A 19,214-nucleotide genomic window follows, 5' to 3' on the forward strand; every position below is an offset into this window, starting at 1 on the left:
GGATCAGATCTGCTGAGCCGCTCACTGAACGAGATTCTGATGAATCAACGCTGATCTTTGACGGTTTATGCTCCCTACGTTAAACCGACCCGTTTACAGTACGACTCGCCATGAGCGTGTCGGATCTGCTCCGTAACTAAACGTTCTCCTATCGTAACGATTCTTTCGTTCCTTTCAGGCAAGGCAAATTTATTTATATAGCACAATTCAGTACGGAGACAATGCAAAGTGCTTTACATGATTAAAATATAGGAAAATAAAACAGAATAAAAGCAAGCAGGAATAAAATGTAGAAACAAAATAGAACATTAAAAGCAGTTGGACTAAAAAAGTTGAGAAAAGTTTAACTAGAACAGACAAAGGCAATCCTAAACAAATGTCTTTAATCTTGATTTAAAGGAACTCAGGCTTTCAGCACTTTTCCAGTTTTCTGGAAGCATTAATCAAGTCAGAGGTCCTCGAGGGCCACAAAATGAATAAATAAATAATGAATAAACAACCAAAAAATTATTTGAATTTTTTTTACCTGCTCTACAACACAGGATCATTTTATTTAACAAATTAGTCAGAAATCCAGCCAGAAAGGGATGTGTAAATCATGATGGATCCGAAGTTAAAAGGGTTTTTGCTCATTTGTCTTATCAAAAGATGGTCATCCAGTTAGCAAATTATTTTGGGCTTGATAAAAAACAAGGGGGGAAAAAATATTCTTTTTTTAATATAGCAACTTAAGAATGGGATTTGGGTCAGTATTTCTTTGAAAACACTTGCTCTATTTAGCCAATTTTAATAAATGAATTCAAATCTAAATTAAACCAAAGTCTGAATTTGAGAAAATGTCCTTGGACAGATGTGGTCCTGTTTATTAAGAGTTTAAATAGATAGTAAAAAGTGTGGTTATTAAAAATAATCACTCTTTGTTTTACCTAACATTTTAAATTGCAAGATTTTCACTTGTCTATAATAATTTTGCCCTAAGTAAGAATAAAAAGTTGGCATTTGCATCAGCCACCTGTGCTGGTGGACCAAATCTTTCTTAAAATGGAATTGGAGGGCCACACAAAATCAGCACAGGGGCCGCAAATGGCCCCCGGGCCGCACTTTGGACACGCCTGCTCTAATTGGACCATCAGACTTTAATATGTCCCAGGCAAGGCAGGAAATCTAACTCACAACCTCCAGTTGCCAGACGCACTGAAGCCCCTCAGGCTAGTTAAGATCATCCAGGTGGTCATCAGCAGGGAGACGATTTATTTAAGAGCTGACGCTACCTGAAGCCTTCTGCTCCGCCCGCCTGGGACAGTTTCCACCGCCGCAGGCAGAAAAAACATGGCGGACGAGCGAGCGGGGGGAGCTGATTGATGCCTCATAATGTTTAATTAAGGTAACTTTAGGCCTCAGGAACAACATGTAGGGAGTTTTTATTGGTTCTGAAGTCGAGTTTTTCTTCCTCTGAGTTAGTGTGTGCATGTTGAGACTCCCAGACGTGAGCTGTGGGGGGGGGGGGGGGTTCTGCGGTGACCCGTCACGGCTCTCTGGTCTGTGTGTGCTGCTGTCTGATCTGACCTCTAACCGACCTCTCTCTGTCCCCCTGCGGCCGTCTCGCTGCGTCTCCAGCCAACGGTAATCCTGCTGCAGATTCTCCGTCCTCCATCACCAGTAATCGGCCCTCATCCATCTAAACCATCCCGCTCCGTCAGCATCACCTCATCCCCGCTCCGCCCGGCTCACCACCGCGTGTAGAACCCCATCGGTACCGCCGTGGTACATCTGTTCCACGCTGTTGGGAAACCTGAGGGGAAAGGTTCTGCTGGAACCGTTTCCACACTTCCTGCTGCAGAGGAACAGCAGCTACAAACAGAACATGTGGCGTTTATTTGTTCTTCAGCTTGTTCTTCGGTTCTGGTCCAGGTTCCCCCTGCAGACCGACCAGGACGTGGACGTCCACCTTCCAGCAGCAGAACCACCCTGAACGGGCAGCCAGAGATCTAACGGGACGGTTTGGGTCAGAGCAGGTTCATGTTAGAATGGCCTAGTCAAAGCCCGCACCTGAACCCAACTAAGAGTCTGTGGAAAGACCCGTTAAAACATGTTCAGTCCGTTTAACGCTGCCAGAGACAGAACCTCTAGGGTTCTGATCCGGATGCAAGCCGCACTTCTCAGCTGGTTCTGGGTGGATGACGTCAGGAGGCGGGCCGACCCGTCAGACACATTCTGCTTCCTGTGTCCCAGAACTCTGCCTGGGTTCTGGTCGCGCTCCAGAACTAACTGGGTCCGGTGGTCTGAATGATCCGGGTCCCAGTCTGGTTCCGTTTCCACTCGTTCCAGGCGTGTCAGAGATGAACTCGGTTCATTCTGCCGTCTGCAGAAAGAGTCTCAGGTAACCGGGCCCGCTTCCTGGTTCCTGGTACCTGGTTCCTGGTACCTGGTTCCTGGTACCTGGTTCCTGGTACCTGGTACCCGGTTCCTGGTTCCTGGTACCTGGTTCCTGATACCTGGTACCCGGTTCCTGGTTCCTGGTTCCTGGTACCCGGTTCCTGGTACCTGGTTCCTGGTTCCTAGTTCCTGGTTCCTGGTACCTGGTTCCTGGTACCCGGTTCTGATCGGGCTGGACTCTCCTCTGAGGATGCCTCAGCCATCATAAACCCTCTTTAATCATCGTGTTCCTCTCATCGTGTCTCGTCCCTCCTGCCTCCACCCCCCCCCCCCCCCCCCCCCCCAGGGTTCGCTCCCCTTGTTGACTCTTGTCTTTCTCTTCCTCCTCCTCTTCCTCCTCCTCTTCCTCCTCCTCTTCCTCCGGTTGCGGCGCTGCTGGCGGATCCTGAGCAGAAGAGGCTGAAGGTGAGTTTCACGCTCGCCCCACACGTTGATCCATGCGTCTTTCTAAATGCTGAGAACATCCCCCCCCCCCCTTTGCTCCCCAGCCTCTAATCTGGACCACGTGGTTCTGGACGAAGATCATTCTGGGTCCAGACGGCTGCAGAACCTCTGGAGGTAGGACAAGTTCTACTATAGATGCAAATTAGCATTTTCATTTTGTGTCCAGCTCACATATTTCAGCTCATTAGATAAATGTTGCTGTTGGATACCGACTGGATCAGAACCAACTGGACCTGTGGCAGCGCTGGTCCCGCTCGTTAAGCCTTAATTAACCATGATTTAATTGTTAATTGGAGCCTCTCTGGCAGCAGAACCAGGTCTCTGACGTCAGTGAGTCCAGAAAGGGTTCCAGGTCCATTTCTAAGGTTCTGGACCTCCACAGAACCACATCAGAACCATTATCCTCACATGGAACAGAGGAGAACCTCCCCAGGATGGGCTGACCCACCAGAATCACTTCAGGAGGTCCCAGAAGAACCCAGAACACCTGAAGGTCAGAGGTCAGAGGTCAGCCCATCTGACCTCTGACCTCTAAAACCCAATTACCTCAGAAGGTTCTGTTTGAACTAAAACCCAATTACCTCAGAAGGTTCTGTTTGACCTAAAACCCAATTACCTCAGAAGGTTCTGTTTGAACTAAAACCCAATTACCTCAGAAGGTTCTGTTTGACCTAAAACCCAATTACCTCAGAAGGTTCTGTTTGAACTAAAACCCAATTACCTCAGAAGGTTCTGTTTGAACTAAAACCCAATTACCTCAGAAGGTTCTGTTTGAACTAAAACCCAATTACCTCAGAAGGTTCTGTTTGACCTAAAACCCAATTACCTCAGAAGGTTCTGTTTGACCTAAAACCCAATTACCTCAGAAGGTTCTGTTTGAACTAAAACCCAATTACCTCAGAAGGTTCTGTTTGAACTAAAACCCAATTACCTCAGAAGGTTCTGTTTGACCTAAAACCCAATTACCTCAGAAGGTTCTGTTTGACCTAAAACCCAATTACCTCAGAAGGTTCTGTTTGAACTAAAACCCAATTACCTCAGAAGGTTCTGTTTGACCTAAAACCCAATTACCTCAGAAGGTTCTGTTTGACCTAAAACCCAATTACCTCAGAAGGTTCTGTTTGAACTAAAACCCAATTACCTCAGAAGGTTCTGTTTGAACTAAAACCCAATTACCTCAGAAGGTTCTGTTTGACCTAAAACCCAATTACCTCAGAAGGTTCTGTTTGACCTAAAACCCAATTACCTCAGAAGGTTCTGTTTGAACTAAAACCCAATTACCTCAGAAGGTTCTGTTTGACCTAAAACCCAATTACCTCAGAAGGTTCTGTTTGACCTAAAACCCAATTACCTCAGAAGGTTCTGCCGCCACGGGACGGCTGTTCTGGCCTTTAAGCTGCGGCAGCTGGAGCGGAGCGGCTCGGTTCTGCTGATCAAAGCCGTTTTTGATCAGCGGTTCTTGGCAGAACAGGAAGCCTCAGAAGATCCATCTTAGTAGGAGCAGGAGTTCAAAGCAGAGAAAACACTCCTGACATGTACCGACCTCCAGAACCCGACCAGAACCGGCTGGTTCCGGCGCCGTGGGAAGGACAGGAATGTGTGTTTCTTGGTAGCGGCGGCTGACGCGTGTCTTTGTGTTTCAGGGACTCCAGGGAGGAGGCGCTGGGAGAATACTACATGAGGAAATACGCCAAGTCTTCAGTGGGAGAGCAGTGAGTACGACTCTGGGCCGCTGACCCAGTAACTGTCCAATAAATCACTAATGAAAAACATTTACTGCAAAAAAATATTTTTATTTTTTATTTTTCAAGCACTGATGAAAACATCCTGGTGCCATAAAATGCTAACCTCTGGTCAATAATGGTTGAATCACTGATCATAACCGCCTGATGTTCACACAACGTGGAAAGATGCCAGAATAAACAAACATAGACATGGTATTAAGCATTTACATGTAAAGTAATACTTAATTTCACATTTTAATAAAGTTACAAGTTTTGTAAATGTTTTCACTCTCTCACACATATAATCCTGAGCTTTCACATGAACAACAATAATTCCTTGGTATATTTTTGCATGTTGTTTGTACATTCATACAGTTTAAAGCCTGGGTTTTAGATTTCCAGGTCATTCCAAAGGCAGGAGCTTAATACCGGTTATTTTAGCCGTTAACTGCAGAAAATCTCTGTTTACACTGTTGCCTTCAGGCAGACGATACAGAGAAATCAGAACAAGAACCAACCGTTTTAGAGACAGTTTTTACCCGACAGCAATAACAAAACTAAATGCAACCAAAAATAACCATTAATTATCATGGATGATGTGTGTGAGAATGTGCTATTTTTTATTTTTTTGTTGTTTTTATCAGTTATTTGTTATTTATTTCTTATATTGTGTGTAAATTGAGGGACAGAGATTTATTTATTATTTATTTACTATTGTTTTTTTTTTTTTAAACATATGCACGGATCGATGGCACTTTTTAAATTTCGTTGTTCTTGTGACAATGACAATAAAGTTTTCATTCATTCATTCATTCATAGAGCTGCTGCCTTTACTCGGCTCCTATGTCAGGATGCGCTGCAGCGCGTTATGAGGCGCAGGGATATTTCAGCTGGTTATACTCACTGTGTCTGTGCGGCAGCGTCACTTATTTTAGAGCCAAATAAGCGACTTCACCTTCAGAAACAAGCCCAAAAAACTTCAACCTGCAACTCATGAAATTTTCAAGCGACTTTAGGAGAAATAAGCCCAAAGTCGCATAAAATAAGCAGCAGAGAGCGCGGGTCTGTTATGCTACAGTCTCTAGCGTTCTTGGAGCCACGGAAAGCGCTGAGGGTAAAAAAAAACGGTCTGGGTTCAGCACCACTGACCGTCTGGTCTGGCACCATGGAAACGCTGATTTCTAAGAACTCGTTCAGATTTCTGGAGACTTTCCGCCGGAGGAGTCGCAGAACGTAACAAGCTTAAAAACAACCGCTGCTCTCTTCTTCTGTGGTTTCCAGTTATGCTGGCGGTCCCGAGGAGCTTTCTGATGACATCACGCAGCAGCAGCTGCTTCCTGGAGTCAAGTATGTGGCCGCTCGTTTGACCAATCAGCATCAAGAGCCTTGCTGATGTCATGAGGGGGTTTTCATCTGTTTTAACTCTTTGTGCAGGGACCCGAACCTGTGGACTGTAAAGTGTAAGGTGTGGGAATCACACACGCTAACACACACACGCTAACAACCACGCGCTAACACACACATGCTAACAAACGAAAACAAGCACACGCTAACACACATGCTAGCAAACACACACACGCTAACAACCACGCGCTAACACACGCATGCTAACAACCACACGCTAACACACACACGCTAACAACCACACGCTCAACACACACATGCTAACAAACAAAAACAACCACACGCTCAACACACACATGCTAACAAACGAAAACAACCACACGCTCAACACACACATGCTAACAAACGAAAACAACCACACGCTAACACACGCATGCTAGCAAACACACACACGCTAACAACCACACGCTCAACTCACACGTGCTAACAAACAAAAACAACCACACGCTCAACACACGCACGCTAACAACCACACGCTAACACACACGCTAACAACCACAGGCTCAACACACACATGCTAACAAACAAAAACAACCAAACGCTAACACACGCATGCTAGCAAACACACACGCTAACAACCACACGCTAACAACCACGCGCTCAACACACACATGCTAACAAACGAAAACAACCACACGCTAACACACGCATGCTAGCAAACACACACACACGCTAACAACCACACGCTAACACACGAAAACAACCACATGCTAACACACACACACTAACACACATGCACGCTAACACACGCGCTAACACACACACACACGCTAACACACGCACATGCTAACACACACATAGACTAACACATGCACGCTAACGCACACACGCTAACACACATGCTAATACACGCACACGAAAACACACGCACGCTAACACACATGCTAACACACATGCATGCTAACACACACACGCTAACACATGCACATGCTAACACACACATAGGCTAACACACGCACGCTAACACACAAAAAAAACATGCACGCTAACACACACACACACTAACACACACGCTAACACACACACACACTACTGACAGCGGTCCGGCTCCATCCTCCATGTTTCCTGTCTGCAGATCGGGGAGGAGAGAGCAACGGCCATCGCTCTGATGAGGAAGTTCATCGCTTACCAGTTCACCGACACAGTAAGGCCCCTCGTGTCACCTGACTGCATGCTGAGAGCTGATTGGTGTTCCTTAGGATCTGTTGGCGAGCTAGTTGTAGTTTCTGAGACGGAAGATTAGATTAGATTAGATCTGGGGTTGACTTCTCCTTCCCTGCAGCCGCTCCAGATCAAGTCCGTGGTGGCGCCCGATCACGTCAAAGGCTACATTTACGTGGAGTCGTACAAGCAGACGCACGTCAAGGCCGCCATCGAGGGCATCGGTAATCTGAGGATGGGCTTCTGGAACCAGCAGATGGTTCCCATCAAAGAGATGACGGATGTCCTGAAGGTGGTCAAGGAGGTGACCAACCTGAAGCCCAAGTCCTGGGTCCGGCTCAAGAGAGGCCTGTACAAGGACGACATCGCTCAGGTAAGATTCCTGACTCACCTGCCGGGGGGGGGTGAACTGTCTCCATGTTCTGTGGTGAGTAGCTCACATTCCTTTGGTTTCAGCACATTATCATGGATCAAGATGTTTCCCCTGTTAGCGTGTTTATTTATTTAGAAATTTATTTCACGCAATCCAAGACTAAAAACTGACATTTATTCTGGTAAGACAACTTATTCAACCACACAGCTGCATCCAGCTGTGCAACAGGCTGAATAACATGGAACATACCTGAGAGGATGACTGGATTAAATTAGCAGAACAAGCTACCAACTCCAACCCGAAACGTTCTCGTCAGAACATTGTGGGTGAGCGTAACGGTGCTACATGCTAAGCTAACAGTACGACGGATGTTTCAGAGAAACATAAAGCTCACGTTCATCAGGGAAGTTGTAAAACATCCACGACGTTAGAGCTGTGAGCTAGCGCTAGCTGCTATTAGCCTCATGGACAGGCCAGTAACCGGTTCTGTTCTGGTTCCTTAGAGCTGCACCACGCAACGCTCCACTGCATGAATGCAGAGAAACATTTGTTCAGTCTTTGCTGTTTATAAGTTAATGTTTTAATTAATTTTTAAGTGGTACAGGAGCAGCATGTAGTTTTCACAGGCCTAAAGCGCCCTCTTGTGGTTATTAGACGGTAATGTTTGCTACTTGGGTAACATTGGTCAGCATGATTTACCATTTAAAATTGATATATGTCACACCTGACTATAAGTCACAGGATCGACCAAATTCTAAAGACAAAGTGCGACTTATAGTCAGAAAAATACAGTAATTATCGGCTCCGACGTTTCCAAAGAATGATGTCGGTGTTAGACGCTGACAACAGGAGCGTAATTTATCTGCAAAGTGATTAAGATGTTTCTGATCTGGCTTCCAGCCCAGTGTCTCTCCAGGGGAACATGCAGGACTTCAGTTTCTGGCTTTAGATGCAGAATTCGGTTTGCAACACAGTTTTCTGCACCGTCTGGAAGACACAGAGACAATATTTGATTCATTGGAAACAATGTTGAGACTTTATTGCTATTTCCCAGAGATCCATCCAGACAACAAAGGATCGCTGTAGTCAGACCATGTCTGTAGGTGTTGAGCTGTTGAAACCTGGTCTCTGAGGAGAATCTCCTGTTCCTCTGCGTCCAGGTGGACTACGTGGAGCCCAGCCAGAACACCATCTCCCTGAAGATGATTCCTCGCATTGACCTGGACCGCATCAAGGCCAAGATGAGTCTGGTAGGAGCGGCTCACCTTCCTGTGGTTCTGCTGCTGCCTGGACTCATGGCGCTGGTTCTGACTCTGACCTGTTCTGCTTTGTAGAGAGACTGGTTCGCTAAGAGGAAGAAGTTCAAGAGGCCTCCGCAGCGACTCTTTGACGCTGAGAAGATCAGGTACGGCAGCACTTCCTGCTTCTGACCGCCGGTCCTCGGGTCTGAGCTGACCGACCTCCTCTGGCAGGTCTCTGGGTGGGGAGGTGAGCCACGACGGAGACTTCATGATCTTTGAGGGGAACCGCTACAGCCGCAAAGGATTCCTGTTTAAAAGCTTCGCCATGTCCGCCGTGGTGAGTCCCAGCTCGCCCGACGCTGCGCGCCGCCGCCGGCTCCCAGCAGGCCGTCCTCAGCGGGGGTCCCGCTTTGTTTCTGCAGATCACAGACGGCGTGAAGCCCACCCTGTCGGAGCTGGAGAAGTTCGAGGACCAGCCTGAGGGAATCGACCTGGAGGTGGTGACCGAGTCAGGTACGCCGAGATCTTCCAGGACCAGAAACGCTCAGAACCGGAGCGGCTGCTGAGAACCCGGCCGGGATTCTGGCCCCTTTAGTTCAGCTGATCCATGCGTCCGTTGTTACGTTCAGGGCAGTCAAACTTTTTTACAGCAGCAGGCCGCACACTATCAGGTAGGAGGGTGCACTTTCTGCCGTGCCCTAGCCCCGAAGGGGAGAATTTAGAAAAATAGAGTCTCCCTGATGTATTTTGGAAGCTTTCATGACAGGTGATTATTTAAATAATAGAGTCAGAGTGCATGTTTTAAATTGAATAAAAAGCAAAAAAAGTGAATGATCAATTCTTCAAAAACAACCTTTGTTTTTTAATTATTCTTAAAACATTTTTTCACATGTTATCATGTTTTAACAAGGTTTTGAACAAATTTGCATTAAATTAGTTGAATTTGAATTACTAGCATCATATAAAACAGATCAGATTAGGTAAATATGACAATTTACTAACTTCCGAGCGCGCTCAGTTCCATCTCGGCTCGCACGCTCGTCCTGCTCATTCCGTGCTCAACACCAGCTGTGCTGTGTGCTTGTTTGGCTGTTTCTCCGCAAGCGTCGCGCGAGAAGAGTTTTTCAGAGTTCAGCTCAGATTGGTTCCTGCGCGCTCAACCAGAAGGCACAAATATCGCTCCATTATATAATCGGGGAAATATAGACGGCGATTTGCCGCCGTTGACCGGCTACTTTTGACTGCCCTGAATATTGATGTTATCGATGAATTCCAAATTACATTTTATCTGATTTCACTTATAGAATATCTGGATTTTATTTTACCAATGAACTCGTTGGGCTTCCATGAAGAGAACATCAGCAGATGTGAATCTGTTTAGGAAAATATGTTGTCATAATATTGTGTAGAGGAAACTTTAATTTATGCATTTGCTTATTTTTTTTAAATGTTAGTTTGAGGATCCACCAGTGAAGTTAAGCCTGTTCTCAGCTCACTATTTAAAGCCAGCAAACATTTACTTATATTTTCATAGTTTACTACGGCAGGGCGGCCATCTTGTTTTACCAGCAGGTTGAATTCAGTTGGACTCCCAGAAGAAATGTTTTCATTTTAAATGATTTCTTTCAAGGAAAAAGATGGTTTAATCGGATTTGGTGAAATAAAATCGGATTTTATTTTGAAGGCATGTCACCCAGGCCTACATTAGTGATAAAAGTTACTAGAAGTTAGTCACTTCCTGTCGTCAGACCTGTTAATGTTGCTGGCGGTTGGACATTCCCTGAAGAAGAACGAGTTTAGAGCTCGTTCTTCTTCTCCTGCGCCGGCAGCCGGTGGACGGTGAGGTTCTGTAGAGCCGCACGGCGCTGGGATTCAGGCTGTGAATGTGTGCAGGGAAGGAGCGCGAACACAACCTGCAGGCCGGAGACAACGTGGAGGTCTGCGAGGGAGAGCTGATCAACCTGCAGGGCAAAATCCTCAGCGTGGACGGCAACAAGATCACCATCATGCCCAAACACGAGGACCTGAAGGTTCTGCCTCCTGAACGCTCGGCGCTGCAGCAGCTCGCCGCCGGGTTCCTCCGCCTCATCCCGTGTGTCTGTCTCCCGGCCAGGACCCCCTGGAGTTCCCGGCCCACGAGCTGAGGAAGTATTTCCGGATGGGCGACCACGTGAAGGTGATCGCCGGGCGCTACGAGGGCGACACGGGGCTCATCGTGCGGGTGGAGGACAACTTCGTCATCCTCTTCTCGGACCTGACCATGCACGAGGTGAGGCCACGGCCACGCTGCCGATTGCCCCGTTTTACCGCTGCTCGCCCTGACCTCCGTGTCGCCCCGCGGCGTGCAGCTCAAGGTGCTGCCCAGAGACCTGCAGCTGTGCTCGGAGACGGCGTCCGGCGTGGACGTGGGGGGGCAGCACGAGTGGGGCGAGCTGGTGCAGCTGGACCCGCAGACCGTCGGCGTCATCGTCCGCCTGGAGAGGGAGACCTTCCAGGTAGTAGTCTGGCCCGGCAGCGGCGCGCGGCAGCGGCTTTGAGCGTGAAAGGTGAGCGTGTGCCGGCTGTGCCTGCAGGTTCTGAACATGCACGGCAAGGTTCTGACGGTGCGCCACCAGGCGGTCAACCGCAAGAAGGACAACCGCTTCGCCGTGGCGCTGGACTCCGAGCAGAACAACATCCACGTCAAAGACATCGTGAAGGTGATCGACGGGCCGCACTCGGTGAGTTCTCTCCCGCTTTGACCCGGATCGGCCATTTTGAATTTCCAACCTTTCCTGTGGGAGCTTCCTGTCTGCAGCGGCTGTCCCTTCAGCTGCTGCAGGAAAACCCGCGGCAGGCCCGTTTGGACCTCCCCGCTGACGGCTTCTCCTTGTTGCAGGGCCGGGAGGGCGAGATCCGCCACCTGTTCCGAGGCTTCGCCTTCCTGCACTGCAAGAAGCTGGTGGAGAACGGAGGGATGTTCGTCTGCAAGACCAGACACCTGGTTCTGGCCGGAGGCTCCAAGGTGGGTCGGTGCCGAGCCTCTCAGGTCCGGGAGCTCGTTAAAAGTAGACAGCAGCACATGAAGCAGCTCAGCTCCACGCCGCCTCCCTAACTGATCTACAGAACCGTAGAACCGAGCTCCTGTTAGACTCTAGCTGCGTGTTCAGACCCGTTTTTAATGTTTAACTTCTTTGTCTCGCTGATGAGTGACTTAACCTCTTTCTGCTGCTTTCAGCCCAGAGACGTGACCAACTTCACGGTTGGCGGCTTCGCTCCCATGAGCCCTCGCATCAGCAGCCCCATGCACCACGGCGGAGGAGGTAGGTGAACAAACGGAGAACCGTCTCCATTAATGTTCCCACGCTGAAAATAGACTTAAAAGCCTCCAGATGCTGGCCAGAGTCCTCACTGTTGGACTTCATCAGAACCTGCCAGATCAAACATGGTCCTTCCAGGACTGAACGAGCTCTTGTTGAGTCCTGGAAGGACCGAGACGTGATGAAGATGTGATGAAAACATCCAGAACTCGCTGGCAGCTTTAACACGGGAATCGGTGGATGTGCTGCAGTTACAGCGTGTAGTGTGTCGATGTCTAAAGGTGGAAACATGCAGTGTCTGCTGACAGCGAGCTGCAACGGCTCAGTCATGGTTAACCTTTAAGTGATGGAGGTGTCATGGCTGTCATCCAGGCGCTCAGCAGAGAGGAGGCGGAGGAGGAGGAGGGGGGTTCGGGCGGGGTCGAGGACGCAGAGACAACGAGCTGATCGGTCAGACGGTGCGCATCTCCCAGGGTCCTTACAAAGGTCAGTGTGAGGACGCAGTCCGCTCTCAGTCCTGGTCTCTGGTGGTTCTGATGGGTCTGGCCTCCGTCTCCCAGGATACATCGGTGTGGTGAAGGACGCCACGGAGTCCACGGCCCGGGTGGAGCTGCACTCCACCTGCCAGACCATCTCTGTGGACCGGCAGAGGTTGACCACCATGTACGTATCACAGCAGCCGCAACGATCGGGTCGGTTCGGCCCACATAAGGCTCGGAGAAGCAGGTCGAGACTGTTGGTTTGCAAGGGAACGTCCAGAACGGCACCAGGCGGTCAGAACCTGGAGGTTCTGCAGGCGGTGCCTCAGACACTTTAGGACTAAAAGTGACGTGAAACGTGTTAGCTGCGTCTAAAAGTGACGTTGAGGTGAACCAGTTCTTCCTGATGTTTAGGCCTTGGTTTAAACCAACAGGATTATTTTTAGGATCTTTTCAGAACCGTTTTCTTCTAAAATGAATTAGGTTTTCAGTTGGCGCCGCCTGCAGCAGATTATTGGTTCTGTGCCGTTTCTGTGGTTCGACCCGTTCTGGCTCCAGCAGGGAGAATCTCCTGGTTTTGGTTTTTAATCATTTACCCTGAACGCTTGTTTCCTCCCTCCTCCCCACCAGGGGCGCCAAGCGGCACACGGGATCGACCTCGGCCCACGGACGCACGCCCATGTTTGGCTCCCAGACGCCGATGTACGGCGCCGGCTCCAGAACGCCCATCTACGGCTCCCAGACGCCGATGCACGACGGTAGGATGACGTCCAGCCGCTCAGACCCAATAAAGCCTGGCGGGAGGCTGGGATCCAGCTTGGTTCTGTTGTCACAACATCTGGTTCTGATTCTCTGTGGTTTGATGATTTAAATGAATCTGTAAATCAGGTGGGACGAGCTGAAACCTTTTGACCTCCGACGGTTCTGATCCGGATCCAAAGCGGACCCTGTCTGTGTCCCGTCATCTTGCTGTGACCTAAACGGCGTTTTCCTGCTTCCTCACAGGAAACCGAACGCCTCACTACGGCTCCCAGACCCCGCTGCATGATGGGAGCAGGACCCCCGGGCAGAGCGGCGCCTGGGACCCCAGCAACCCCAACACGCCCTCCAGGTAACGTGAACCCGACCCAGACTGGCCCAGAACCCGAAGCGCTCCCTCTTCATCTGCCGTGTTCTGCCTCCCGTCTGCAGGAACGATGAAGAGTACGACTTCGGGTTCGATGACGAGCCCTCGCCGTCTCCTCAGGGCTACGGTGGGACCCCCAACCCCCAGACCCCGGGCTACCCCGAGGTCCCCTCCCCACAGGTCAACCCCCAGTACAACCCTCAGACCCCGGGGACGCCTGCCATGTGAGTATGGCTCCTGCTGTGGGGCGATCTGCTCCTCCTCCTCCTCCTCCTCCTCCTCCTCCTGACCGCCGCCTCCTCCCCGCTCAGGTACAACCCGGAGCAGTATTCTCCGTACGCGGCGCCGTCTCCACAGGGCTCCTACCAGCCCAGCCCCAGTCCGCAGAGCTACCACCAGGTGGCGCCGTCGCCCGTCGGCTTCCAGAACACGCACTCGCCGGCCAGCTACCACCCGACCCCCTCCCCCATGGCCTATCAGGTGGGACCCGGCAGGAGGGGCAGAGCTGTGTAACCGCTGCCATCCATCGTTAACCCATTAGTGCTCCCTGGGCCCCCCCCCCCCCCACAGGCCAGTCCCAGCCCCAGCCCGGTGGGCTACAGTCCGATGACACCCGGGGCGCCCTCCCCCGGCGGGTACAACCCCCACACCCCCGGCTCCAACATCGAGCAAGGCAGCGGCGACTGGGTGACCACAGACATCCTGGTGCGGGTCAAAGACTCCTTCATGGACCTGATGGGTCAGATCGGCGTGATCCGGAGCGTCACGGTGAGACTCAATGTTCCCCCGGTGTCCTCGCAGTCATTTTCTCACAGATTAAATCCAGATGATAATAATATTTTCTGTGTTTTGACTGAAAAATGATCTCATGTGCAGTTTGGAGCCTTTCTGTTGATTTAGAAATAAAAGGTTTCGGTCCGTTTAAGGCAGCCTCATGAGGTCCAGGACGCTTTTGGAGCCTGTGGAAACGTTCCTAAGCAGTAATGAGAACATTGAGCCCGACTTACTGGTTCTGATTAAAGTTGAAACAAGTCGGGTTGTGTGAAATGTTCTGGTGTCACGAAATCATGAAATGAGCTCCTCAGTTCAACTGGCAGCAAACGGGAAACTTTCCCCATTTGGACCCGTCTGGGCTTTCACAGGGTTTCCGCACGTCATTAAAAGTCATTAAAAGAGCATTAAAGGAGCATTAAATTAGAGTTACTCATTTAATTTTATTCCTGTATAAACCCTGTTTCACCATCGTTTGAATGGATTTATCGCCCAGCGCTACCTCAGCAGCTCTGCTCTTTGCTTCTGACCTTCTGCTTCCTGTCGTGGTCTAAACTTGTCGGCTGCCATCTACAGGTTCTTTCTCTAAACAGTCTGTGACTCTGAACCTTTAATTAGTCCAAAGCTTTCTGGGTTTGGTTCCGGTACCACATGAGGTGGAAGGAGCCCCTCTCAGAAGTGCTTTTCCAACACTTCTGTATTGTACGGCGGCCAGCTTCCTGCCTGGCTGCTCTACGGCAAACATCGAGGGACATTTAATCAGCATGTATAAAAAAGCAAAAACGTTTTTTCCTATTCAACCCATTAATAATTATGCTTTTCAATTCAAAATTGGAGCACAGTAATTCTAACAACAATATATAAAGTTATTGATTTTTACAATAAGTAACCAAAAAAGTTTGATTTAGTCTGATGACAGATGGGAAAATGGCCTCCAGAAACGCTCAGCTCTGTGTTCCAGGCTTCCAGCAGTGTTGCCAGGTCTGCTGATTATCAGCGACTTTGGTCTTGTTCATTTAGACCAGGGGTGTCAAACTTACGGCCCGCAGGCCGGTTCCGGCCCACTGAACAATTTAGTCCGGCCCGGTGACTGAATGGATTATCATTATTCAACAGGACAGTGTCCTGTCTGGCAATGTGGCAATAAGAATTGTTGTCTTAATGCCAAAAAGAGCTCATCAGATTTGAGTTTCACAAGTGGAGCAGTACTGCTTTTGCCATAGGTCTCCGCTTGATTTATAAATGTGAATAGTTTTATTATGATTCATGCGGGGAATATCTCAAATGATATGGACACTACAATGGGAAAGTAGGAGAGGAAAGGAAGAACAAGAAGAAAAAAAGAAAAGGTGAAAGAAAGAGGAGATAAAAGGAAGAGAATGATAAAACAATTATTGAAAAAAAAACATGTACTTTGTTTAATTAAAAATCTGCAGTTCCTATATTGTCCACGAGGGGCGCTGTGTTTTAATCAGCAGATGGTAGCACTGAGCTTCAGATGTGGAAAATTGATTTTAAATAATTTCTTAATTTTTATCTGTTTGATGTATTTTGTCATGCAGGACAGTGTTTTAAAGTTCCAAAAAAAATGAATAAATGTTTTTCAACATTGTACAATCACTGTGATCAGTTCTTATGCATAATGCACAAGTAAATGTTTAACTGAGTAAAAGTATTGTTGAAATTGCACATACTTTTCTTAAAAACGTTGAGGTTATTCATAATGTGTAAAAGTGAAATTAATTTAATATTAAATTCGACAAGTCCACATTTATTAGTTTTATTTAATCTTGCAATGAGTTAACTCGTGTGGCCCTCTTGAGATCAGATTAAGCTGAATGCGGCCCCTAAACCAAAATCAGTTTGACACCCCTGACTTAGACTGATTACAAGGTGGAGGTGATGGAGCTGGTTGCTTGTTTCTGTCACCTGAACTGGCAACACTGGAGCAGCTTCCTGCTTCAAAACCATTTTTCAGTACCAGCCCAGAACGTTGTCTGATCTACGGCCCACCAGACCGGGTCGGTCCCGCTCCCTCCCACGGTGAGCTGATAGATCTTCTCTTTGGTTCTGCTTCTCCTCTGGAATATTCATGTTTCATGTTCAGACTGACATGGTTACCAGCTGCAGAATCTGGACCCGGCAGGTTCTGTTTCTCTGATCGGTTCTGGAGGAAACATTTTGAAGCCCCCTGCAGTTTGTTCATGTTTGTCGGTTCATTGAGAGCCAAAACATCCAGAAAAGCAGAATCCCGCTGCTCCTTTCCCCAAGGTTGTGTGTGCCGCCGGTCCTTGGACCCGCTCTGGCCCGTTTGCAGCCACCGGGTTTGGTTCTGAGCCCTTTGAACTGTGTGTCTGCAGGGAGGGATGTGCTCCGTGTTCATGCAGGAGTCCGAGAAGGTGGTCAGCGTCAGCAGCGATCATCTGGAGCCCGTCACGCCGACAAAGAACAACAAGGTGAGTCCACCGCCTCCTGAGCCGGGTCACAACCAGAACCTGAACTGGACCGTCAGTTCTCAGCTTTACCTGCAAACGTTCTGATTCTGCTGCTGAAATTGGCGGCTTGACATGATTGTTTTAAAGAAACCCAGAATGGTTCTGATGTGTGGATCAGAACCAGGATGCACAAAGTTTGCTGAACCGATCGTCTAACGAGCAGTGAGGGACCCAGTCGCTTAGTTTCTGCTCATCGCCCAGGTGTAGAACCTGTTAACCTCACAGTTAACGGTTTTAGAATTTATTTTTATCTATCGGATGCAAACCTCTCTCTGCACCATGAAAGATTTAATGTGAAACCTGATGGATGCGTCCTGCTTATAATGATGGCGGAGCCGCGGCTGCAGCAGGCGCCGCTTTTCACGGAGGCGGTCTGGACCGGACCAAACGGAGCGGACCCGTACGGAGCGGACCCGTACGGAGCGGAGATGCAGACTGACCCAGGAATGTAACGGCTTTATTCCCTCTGCAGCGGTGCCGGTAAATTACCGGGTTTGATACCGGGCAGCTTTACCGGGTAAAACAGTTCTGGCTTTATTCACACGACCCTGAGTCAGTAAATGAGTGTGAAAGAGTAGGGCTGGACAATATGGCTTAAATATAAAACCGATTAATTAATTTATTTTTATTCCTCCCTTCTGTTTCACAAAAGAAATTATTGCTTTTATTTCAAGCATCTAGTCTGGGAGTCGATCTGAATTCATAGTGCAGCTAAATCCAAGCTGTGAAACATGCTGGTAAAACAAGATGGCTGCCCTGTTATTGCAAACAATAAAAATATATTCATTGTTATATATTCAATTAGCCTTTAATTAGTCCAAAGCTTTCTGGGTTTGGTTCTGGTACCACATGAGGGGGAAGGAGACTGGACTCGGACCTGGACTCTAGTTTTTATTTACAGCATTCTGTATTAAACGGCAGCCGGCTTCCTGTCTAGCTGCTCTACGGCAATCATCGATGGACATTTAATCAATATGGATAAAAAAGGAAAAACGTTTTTTTTTTCCAACCCATTATTTATGCTTTTCAAAAATAGAGCGCATTAAGTCCAACCATATATAAAGTTATTGATGTTACAATAAGTAACCAAAAAAGTTCTGATTTATTACGCGTTTGTTAAAGAGTCTGATGACAGACGGGAAAATGGCCTCTAGCTCTGAGTTCCAGGCTTCCAGCAGTGTTGCCAGGTCTGCTGATTATCAGCAACTTTGGTCTTGTTCATTTAAACTGATTATCAGGTGGAGGTGATGGAGCTGAATGCTTGTTTCTGTCGGGAGAACTGGCAACACTGTAGCAGCTTCCCCCTTTGCTCCTTCACTGCCGGCTGTTAAAACTCGTCTTAATGCCAGACTCAGTTTGACTTTGCTGCCTTTCAGTCGGGTTCATTGTTTTTTCTTGTTTTCGTGTCATCTTTTAGTTTTTCTTGTTTATAGCTTGTAGTTTTGCGGCTTCATAAGCAAAGCTCTGCTGTTTGCAGGTGAAGGTGATTCTGGGAGAAGACCGCGAGGCCACGGGGATCCTGCTGAGCATCGACGGAGACGACGGCATCGTCCGCATGGAGCTGGACGACCAGCTGAAGATCCTCAACCTGAGGTTCCTGGGCCGGCTGGACCACTGAGGGAACCGCTTTTCTACTTTTTACGTTTCTCTTGAGTGGTCCCGTTCTGCTTTTAGTGCTTTTCATGTGTCAGGTCTTTGATTTCTGGGCTCCAAACAAAGTGTATCAATGCGTCAATAAACTGTGAACCGGTGCCGTTTCGTCTGTTTCCTGCTTCATCGTCACCGCAGACCGTAGAACCGGAGAACCCTCAGCGTGCTGAGAGGAACCGATCTGCTGCTTTTACTGTGAGGAACGTTAACCTGAGTTTTCGCTGCCAGAGGAGGTTCTGGTTTCCACCAGGAGGATCAGCTGAAGAACCACCAGGTGTCCTCGGGTCAGGAGGGGGTTTAAAGTAGGACACCCCGTCAAAGACTCCGTTTTATTTTCATGCTTGGTGCAGAATCCAGTTTTAAGTGATTTCATTTCACCTGAATGACAAAATAATCTTTAAACATGATCAAAATGTTTTTTAGAGGAAAAATTTAGGACATCCTCTATTTATTCCCTTCGGCTGAGAAGCTTCTGTCCATCTAACGCCACATGTGACCCGCTCCTCACCATCAGCGCTGACGCCTTGGTGTCCAACTGGTTCTGGAGAGAAGAAACTAGCCGGTACTGAAGGAGGACCTGTGGTTCTGTGTGTGAGGACCTGTGGTTCTGT

At 48.5% G+C, this 19,214-nt stretch overlaps 1 protein-coding gene across 1 annotated transcript; it reads left to right on the forward strand.

The window, feature by feature from the left end:
• Positions 1-2,829: 2,829 nt before the first annotated feature.
• Positions 2,830-18,704, forward strand: supt5h (SPT5 homolog, DSIF elongation factor subunit; the record flags this gene model as incomplete). The annotated part of the gene is given in 26 exon segments (XM_036131593.1): positions 2,830-2,841; positions 2,925-2,994; positions 4,524-4,592; positions 5,886-5,951; positions 6,039-6,069; positions 7,084-7,152; positions 7,291-7,542; positions 8,703-8,792; positions 8,877-8,947; positions 9,015-9,120; positions 9,206-9,296; positions 10,677-10,813; positions 10,897-11,052; positions 11,132-11,278; positions 11,357-11,503; positions 11,662-11,787; positions 12,001-12,085; positions 12,455-12,568; positions 12,643-12,745; positions 13,192-13,319; positions 13,567-13,672; positions 13,753-13,911; positions 13,999-14,167; positions 14,258-14,455; positions 16,819-16,914; positions 18,431-18,704. Coding segments are annotated over 26 exon segments (2,939 nt in total), but the record flags the coding sequence as incomplete, so codon positions are not given.
• Positions 18,705-19,214: the final 510 nt, after the last annotated feature.

Source organism: Fundulus heteroclitus, unplaced genomic scaffold (genome assembly GCF_011125445.2).
Source record: "Fundulus heteroclitus isolate FHET01 unplaced genomic scaffold, MU-UCD_Fhet_4.1 scaffold_44, whole genome shotgun sequence".
Lineage (NCBI taxonomy): Eukaryota > Metazoa > Chordata > Actinopteri > Cyprinodontiformes > Fundulidae > Fundulus > Fundulus heteroclitus.